This window comes from Equus asinus, chromosome 25 (genome assembly GCF_041296235.1).
Source record: "Equus asinus isolate D_3611 breed Donkey chromosome 25, EquAss-T2T_v2, whole genome shotgun sequence".
Classification (NCBI taxonomy): domain Eukaryota; kingdom Metazoa; phylum Chordata; class Mammalia; order Perissodactyla; family Equidae; genus Equus; species Equus asinus.
In genome coordinates this window covers 57160263-57168151 of record NC_091814.1, presented here as the reverse complement: position 1 = coordinate 57168151, position 7889 = coordinate 57160263, and the positions used below count along the sequence as shown (strand labels likewise).

The 7889-nt window shown below is 48.0% G+C and overlaps 1 protein-coding gene across 2 annotated transcripts; it reads left to right on the top strand.

Annotated features, from left to right (window-relative positions):
- The first annotated feature begins 246 nt into the window (after positions 1–246).
- SNRPE (small nuclear ribonucleoprotein polypeptide E) lies at positions 247–5826 on the top strand. Of its 2 annotated transcripts, none has more exons than XM_044758376.2 (5): positions 247–704; positions 1004–1030; positions 2090–2152; positions 3214–3292; positions 5611–5826. In XM_044758376.2, exons 1-5 carry the CDS (start codon positions 651–653, stop codon positions 5664–5666), a joined length of 279 nt encoding a protein of 92 aa, XP_044614311.1. In that variant the 5' UTR covers positions 247–650; the 3' UTR covers positions 5667–5826. The 2 variants fall into 2 exon arrangements, with proteins under 2 accessions (XP_044614311.1, XP_070353361.1); XM_070497260.1 differs by lacking the exon at positions 5611–5826 and adding an exon at positions 3831–5595 and having other exon boundaries at positions 306–704.
- Positions 5827–7889: the final 2063 nt, after the last annotated feature.

Genomic DNA, 7889 nt, shown 5'->3' with positions numbered 1-7889 from the left:
CCCGCACCCGCCCCAGCTCGAGCTCACGGGACACACGCCTTCCGGCCGGGCGGCCCGCCGCCGCCCCCCCGGCCCCCCAGGCCCCCGGCCCCAGCGCCGCACCGCCCCCGGCCACGACCCCCCGGCCTCCGGCCACGCCCCCACGGCCCCCCCCCCGGCCCCAGCGCCGCACCGCCCCCGGCCCCGCCCCCCGGCCCCCCCGGCCCCGCCTCCCCGGCCCCCCCGCCCCCCGGCCCCCGGCCCCGCTCCCGCCCCGGAGCGTGTGGGTGAGCGCCACAGCGCCGCCGTCCCCTGCGCTTCTAGGGAGGCGGGCCCCTGGGAGCAGCAGCCGGCGCGCGTCCCCGACGGAGGGGCGCGCGGGGCCGGCCTCTCGCAGCCTCCCACCGCCGACTCGGAAACCCTGCCGCCGCCGACGCCGCCTCCAGGGGGCGCTGTCGGACCGGCCCACGTTCCAGAGCGCCATCCCCTCAGTCTGGCCTCCCCCGGATGCTGTGGAGCACCGAGAGAACCGGCCGCATGGCTAGAGAGGCGTCTCCCAGGAGCCTCCCAGGTCTCCGCGCGGCAACCAGACACTTCCCTTTCCGGCTTCTTATTCCGGAAGCAGCGCTGAGGCGGCGTGCGGGGTCGTGCGGCCTTTGTCCTCTTCCACCATGGCGTACCGCGGCCAGGGCCAGAAGGTGCAGAAGGTGATGGTGCAGCCCATCGTATCCTTCGCGGGGCGTGAGGGCTGGCGTGTCGGGCCGGCAGACGGGGCGAAGAGCGGACAGCAGGGGCGGGCCGCGACCCCTCCCGTGAGCCCGGGGCGGGCGGCCGAGGCAGAGAAGGCGCGGGGGCGGGCGCGGGGCCCGGGGCGTGGGGCGACGGGCCGCGGGGCGTGCTGGGAGGCGGGCCCGCGGGGCGCGGGGCGCGGGCGGGCGAGGGCCGGGCGCGGGCGCGGTGGGCGGGCCGGGCGCGCTTCGGCGGAGGCGGAGCTGTGCGTGTTTCCTCCTTAACCGCGGTGCAGAACCTCATCTTCAGATACTTGCAAAACGTAAGTAAGTCTGTTGTTTGTTTGGTGATTCTTCTGTAAGTCAGGACTTAATTTCTTTGGCCGTTCGCGTCATCCTGTGTGATCACGGAGGTCTAGAGTTAAAAACAGGTGAAACTGGCGAGGGAGGGGTGTGTGAGGGGGAGGCTCTGACGTAGTGAAACGGCGTGTGGCCGGCCGCCTCCAGGCGTGCCGAGGGTTGTGTCGCCGTTTGCAAGGCCGAGATTACTGATTTCAAAAAGTAATTCTTGGCAGGCGTGACAGTGGTATTGGGTATTGGTAGTGATTATGGCCTGGACGTTGGAAGCTTCCCCTCTATTTTCCCCTAGGATGAAACATCGCGAGAAAAGTCCAGTCAGCTTTAAACCACGTCATAAGGTGGTGTGTTTAGTACCTGGGGCAAAACTTAAAGACGGAAAAGACACTGAAAAAGAGAGGCGAGGGAGAGAGTCAGACCACTTAGGGGCAGCCCACTTCCCTTCGCGGATTTTAGCCCCTCGCGTGTCCCGTTGGCAGGGCAGAGTGTTTTTAAATTATCTCTGGAAGAATCGTAGCTACTGTTGCTCTGACGAATTTTAGCGTGACGACACGACGGAAAAGCGGATTCATTGCAAGCCGCTGTAATTTGTAATCACCAGTTGAGGGTCCCTCCCTTGACTGTTAGATGTGTGGTGTGGAAAACCGAGAACCGGAGAAAGCTGCTCTGGAGCTGGGTTTTACTGCAGCGGCTGAGGAGGAAGCCCGGGTCGTTAGGAGTCTGCTGGGGCGGCACTGCCCCCAGGTTCCGCTGTGCAGGGACTGAGGCTAGAAGCGGTAAGGAGAACGGTTACGCTGCAGGGTCACGGCAGAGTTAACAGCTCGGTCCGACACAGCCTGTGTCGAGTGGGACTGTTTCCTGGCAAGTAGTGGGTCTCAGTTTCCAGGTCTTAGATGAGTGTTAAAGGTTCACGCTCTTGCTATTTGTTTTCTAAAGTTTGCTTAGCAGCCGTATTTCTCTCGTGTTTGACCAAAGTGGTTAGATTTTGTTGACTTTTAACATTTGTATTTCTGTGATTATTTCAGAGATCTCGGATTCAGGTGTGGCTTTATGAGCAAGTGAATATGCGGATAGAGGGCTGCATCATTGTGAGTACCCCGGGTGTCGTATCTCAGAGCAGTGTGTTCACAGAAAAAGATGTCATGAAAAAGGCCAGCCAGAGCAATGTACGAAAAGTCAGAGACCCAACCCAAGGAAGGTTGTTGAGGGCCTGCTGTCTTCTCTCTTTGTTCTGCTTGATAGGGATTGGGTAACTCAAAACGGAGAGGGAAAATTATTTTAAAAAGTTAGTTAAGTAACAGCATTAGTATTTGAAGGAGGAGGCAAAAGAAATACAATTAGGGGCTGAGGGTAAGAATTAAGAGTGTTAGTTCTGGGTTATGTGATAGCTGAGTAGAGTGGGTGGGGTTAGTTAAGACTTCCAGGATAGCAGAATATCCTCAATGTTTTAAAGGAAGATAAAACGTGGCTGAAAATACTATGTTCAGACACTTTGGTATTCCCCTCAGACTTGTAGATTCCATCAGTAATCTCCCCTTCCCTGATTACTAGTTGGAAAACAAGCCTGGTGGTTAGTGGTGGTGGTGTTTTGTGGGGAACATGGGAAGAGCAGTGGCAGATGTTAATTCATATATGTACACACCTGTTTGACGTTGAGCAGGTAGTAAAAGGTAGAGAGAATGGCTCTTTGGCAGAGCTAATGAAATCTTAGTCCAGAAGGATCCAGAAGTAACTTGGAGTAAATTCTCCCTTTCTTTGTTATTTAAAAAGAGGCTTATGGGGCCAGCCCGGTGGTATACAGTTTAGGTTCATGTGCTGTGCTTTGGCAGCCTGGGGTTCACAGGTTCAGATCTGGGGTGCGGAGTTACACACCGCTTGTCAAAGCTGTGCTGTGGCATCATCCCACGTACAAAATAGAGGAAGATTGGCAACAGATGTTAGCTCAGGGCCAGTCTTTCTCATCAGAAGAAAAGGCTTAGGGCGGGAGGTGGTGCTCAGCTGAATATAGTGGAAAGGGGTGCAAAAGATCAGTGGAAGGGTGAATTTCTGAAGTTGGTGGGCACTTCTATACCTAGATAGATGTATTCGTTTAGAATGGTTTGGATGTGATCTTACTTGAAGGTGACAGGCAACTGGCTTATTTTTCTAGGGTTTTGATGAGTATATGAACCTCGTATTAGACGATGCAGAAGAGATTCATTCTAAAACAAAGTCAAGAAAACAACTGGGTAAGAATATAGACGCCTTCTGGAATTGTAGAAATGTGTGTTCAGCTGTGGAATTGAATGACCTGCAGCTCAGTTCGTGTTTACGTTTGGTTTGCATTGAGAAGCTGTTATTGGAGGAGTAGTACACACTTGCAGTCCTGCTCTGCTGCTTATTCCTTCCCGCACCCTGTTTCTGTTCCTGTCCCTCCACTCAGGTCTTAGCAAGTCACCAAAGACTAGCGGTGTTAAACCCAGTGGTCAGTACGAGTCCTTATTTTGTTGCATTCTAAACAGCATTTGGCACTGTTGGCCGCTCCCTCCTTGAAACGCTTTGTTCCCTTGGCACTGTGGTGCTACACTCAGGTTTTCATTTTCCACCTCTAGTTCCTCCTTTTCAGCCTTGTGTGTTCAGTCTTGGGGCCCAGCCGTTCACTGTTTGAGTTGCTCAAGGCTTGGTTCTAGGCCCTTCTGTCACTCAGTGTTATTTTCTAAGGCATTCAAACTACACCTTCAATTGCTATCTGCATTTTGACTCCCAAATTTTCGTCTGTAACCCTAGACCTCTCTGAGCCTATTCAGCATTTCTACTGGAATGTCCCACAGGCTTCTCGATGTGAGAAGACCAGAAGTCAGACTCAGTTCCCACCCCTCATACTAGAGCCATTTCAGTGTCCCTGCCGTGGTGAGTGGCACCAGCTTCCATTCAGTTTACTCATTGATTTCTCTACAGCCTCCTCATCCCCCTCCAATTTGCTCTGTGGCCTGCAATCATCTTTTAAAAACAGCTGCCTCACCTTGTCATCCCTCTGCCTGAAATCCTTTCATGGCTTCCTGTGCTCGTAGGATAAGAAGATCTTTAATGTGTTCTGCAGGCTCCTTCTTGATCTGGCCTTATCTCCCTCTGCTCTGTTTTGTGTGACTCTGCTTTATTATCTGAGCTTTATCCTCACTTCTTTCAGTTCTTTGAATCTGCCACCACCACATGCCCCATCACAGATCTCATAGATCTTTGTATATGCTGTTCTTGTGTCTTTAGGACTCAGATCAAATATCACTCTCTGCCCGGGTTTGGTTTGGTTTTGCTTGGGGTGGGGCTGGGGGAGGCAGGGTGTGCTGTGCTGAGTTTGTAGTAAAACATTCATTAGTGGGATTATTTTATTAATGTCTCTCCCACTGGACCAGATGCTCCATAAGTGCATGAGTCCTGTCTTTTTGGCTCCCTAATGTGCTCAGTGCCTTGAGAACTCAGTGCCTGCCATGTAGTAGAAACTCAAAAATAGTTGAATGATTAACGCACTTTCTTAACCTAGTTAAGAAAAGTTAAGGAAAAATCCTAAAGACAACAGGTCTTTAGGATTCATGGCTTCATCAAGACAAACTAAATCATTTCTCTGAAAATCCCGTTAATTTGATGTGTGTTTAAGCATTTTGTCTTCACTTGTGTAATGCCTCAGTTCACAGCTCACTAGTACTTTGATCAGTGGTAAGTTTCAGGTATCTCTGTTTTCCCAGACTCTTGAGGATTCTTTTGAGCCTATACTAAATATATGAAAAGTAGATTCTGAGAGGTGGTATGATGTTTTGCTATGCTTCTTCCTGCTTAGACTATTTTTGTGAAAGCCTAGATTTTCCACGTTTAAACATGTTTTGCTGGAAGGGTAAGCTAGCCTTATTGACATCATATTATTTATAAATTATTTGCAAAGTGTTGAATTCCCAGGGTAATATCCATCCTGTGGAATAGATAGATATTACCTGTTGTAGAAGCCTAGGAAAGTGAAACAATTTCATCACTATTGGGGTTGATTAGCATTTCTCAAACTGTCGTACTATAAACACCAGTGTTCCTGCAGATGTTTATAGATATTTCTCAGGAAAAAAGTATTCTCTGCTCAGGTAAGTTTGGGAAATGTTGAGTAAAACTTTAACAGGTTTGTTTATTTTAGGATGAAGTCTTTAATATACTAAGAGCTCTAAGAATGGGGTTATGGTGTACAGCATTTCCTAAACTTGACAGACAGCTCATCTCCCAGCTTCTGCAAACTCAGCATTGAGAAATGTTGAGGTAGGCCTGTCCAGTTGACTGAGTCTACAGAAACCGTACTTTTTATAAAATAACATTTTTCTACCTTCTTTAGGTTATTGTTGGCAAAGTACATGTGCTCTAGTGTGCACAGCCTTTCAGTGTATAGATGTTGGAAAATGTTCACATACTTTTCGTAAGGGAGAAAGCATTTTCAAAATTGCTCAAGAATGATGAGAAATTCTGAAGCTAAAAGGTGGTTTTACACTTGTCTGAGTGGCTATTAATAGCTTTTTAAAAACATTTTGTGTTGCAGGTCGGATCATGCTAAAAGGAGATAATATTACTCTACTCCAGAGTGTCTCCAACTAGAAATGCTCGATGAAGTGAGCCATTGTTGAGAAGACAATGCAGTTTGTTTTTAGTGTTCTCTGTTGGAGTGTAGCTGTAAAACAGTTTTGCATATTGTTTTGATTACCCTTATGTATTACCAGATGACAATAAATGCTTTGGGATTGTTTTTATTAAAAAATCTACATTGTTTTCTTTCTGTCAGTGATAGAGACCTTTTACACAATGGCACCGTTAGCTGTTGGTATTTATTTTAAAATTTTCTGAAGGGTGGCTGTTACCCTGGGCGTTTGCTTTTCACAGAGCCTGGATCGGTAGACTTTTAAGGCAAAGGGCTTGTCGACCTGACAAGCCGGCTTCTGCTACTGGACGATGGGGAAGGGGAGGGTTCACGAACTAAGCAGAGGTTGTGGCGCTGATGTGTCTTCACTGTCAGTTCCAGTTCTTGACCTGGAGCACCAGCGTTTCTAACCACAGAAGGTTGGGAACATTATAATAGCTTCACTATTTGCTTAGTGCTCTCATAGAAGGCTCTGTATGAGGTCTTTGTGAATTCTTTTATCACTAAGGTCAGAGTGGGAGAAGTATTTGGGTATAGGCAAAGGATGAAGTGCCTTAAAAGTACATTAAAATTAAAAATGAGCTCTGTTAAGAGTTAACAAGAGGGAGACTGAGATTGGTAACCTGAAAAGACCACAAACAGTACTGGTAAGTTGTTAGGCTGAAGAGTGTGTTAATTGGAGAAATACCTGTCTGTTAATCTTATCTCTAAGGATTTTGGTTTCTCCCCCCCAGTAATTGCTTTTTTCCTCATTGAATAATGTGGACAAATCTCTCCTACCCCAATAACTCAGGGTGGTTCTGGTTAGAATTTTGTTAAATGGTTAGTAAACATCTGTTAGATAGGCACAAAGTTGAATAAATACAGTGAATCAGACTGGCAAACAAATGGCTTCAATACCATGTGCAAAGTGCTCTTTAAATTGGATCTTGAAAGGTAAATAAGCCCTACCTTAAATTCTGGTGATGGGCAGTATTAGTGAGGGTGGGTGAGGAAGAACCAGGAAGTCCAGTTTCTGCTTTTCCAGGTGCCTATCAGGGAGGTATAGAACTTTTCTTTGAACTGAGTGAAAGAAACCCTTTATGAGAAGTAGGTGAGTGTAAAAATCAGTCCAGCTTAGAACTTGACATTGTAGCCTTCCTCTCCTATTTGAACTAGCGCCTTTTTGGTCATATTTTCAAATAAAGGGCTGCTTTAGCTCTTTTAACATATTTGAGTTTGAAAGTCATTGAACCTGCGACAGCATGCAAAGAAAGCATTGGGCAGCAGAGGGAGTTGCAGCCCTGAGACTGCTTCAGCCTTTCTGGTGAAAAGGTTTTTCAGAGCAGAGCAAAGACCTCCCTACAGCTTTCTTGGCACCAAAATAGCTGGGAAGAAGGATAAAAGCTGGAGCGGTATAATCCCTGAGAAAACCTGCTGGTTGCTTTTTCCATTTCCCTGTGTGGCCTTCTGACCGGGCTGCCCTCTGTAAGCAAGGCTGTGCCTGCTGTGGCTTATTCTGAATGGATCAAGACATGGAAGGTTCTATTTTTGACAGCAAACGAGGATAGTGAGAAATAAGGTACAGGGAACATTTACAGTTGAGCTCTCTATTTAGAAATCACTGCTTTCCTGCTCTGCTGGATCCTGTGCTGTTTGCTTTTTAAATGGTGCTTTTCCGCGATCTCTAGATATATTCTTCCACCCAGAATTTGTGTTACTGGAGGCATTGCTCTCTGCTTCATTAAGGTTTTTAAAGCACGGTGCTGGGAAGCTGCTCTTATTGTCAGCCCTGGCTATGTGAGCAGTTATTTTTCTGGAATGGCTGCTGATTTCCGAGAGGGTCTTGCTAACCACCCACTAACTCTCGTAACACTTCAAGGGGGGGAAGGAGGAGAATCAGGCTCTGAAACAGTAAATGCTGATACAGCCCTGGTGTTCTGTTAGTAGTAGGTAGGGAGAAAGAAGATAGGAATAGTTTGAAAACCGTAGGATTTTGTGGGCGTGGGCACCAGCTATTGTCATTGTTTCACATTTGTCACAGTTTCAGCATTGGAGAGTGGATCTCTAATTTGGATCAAGGTGTTATTGGCCAGGCAGTATCATGGGAAGTTCCTCGGGGCCTAATGTGCAGCATCTCATGTTAACTGGATGACAACGGGAGCTTTTCTTTAATTAATTGTTCCTTTTAGAACTAATCATAG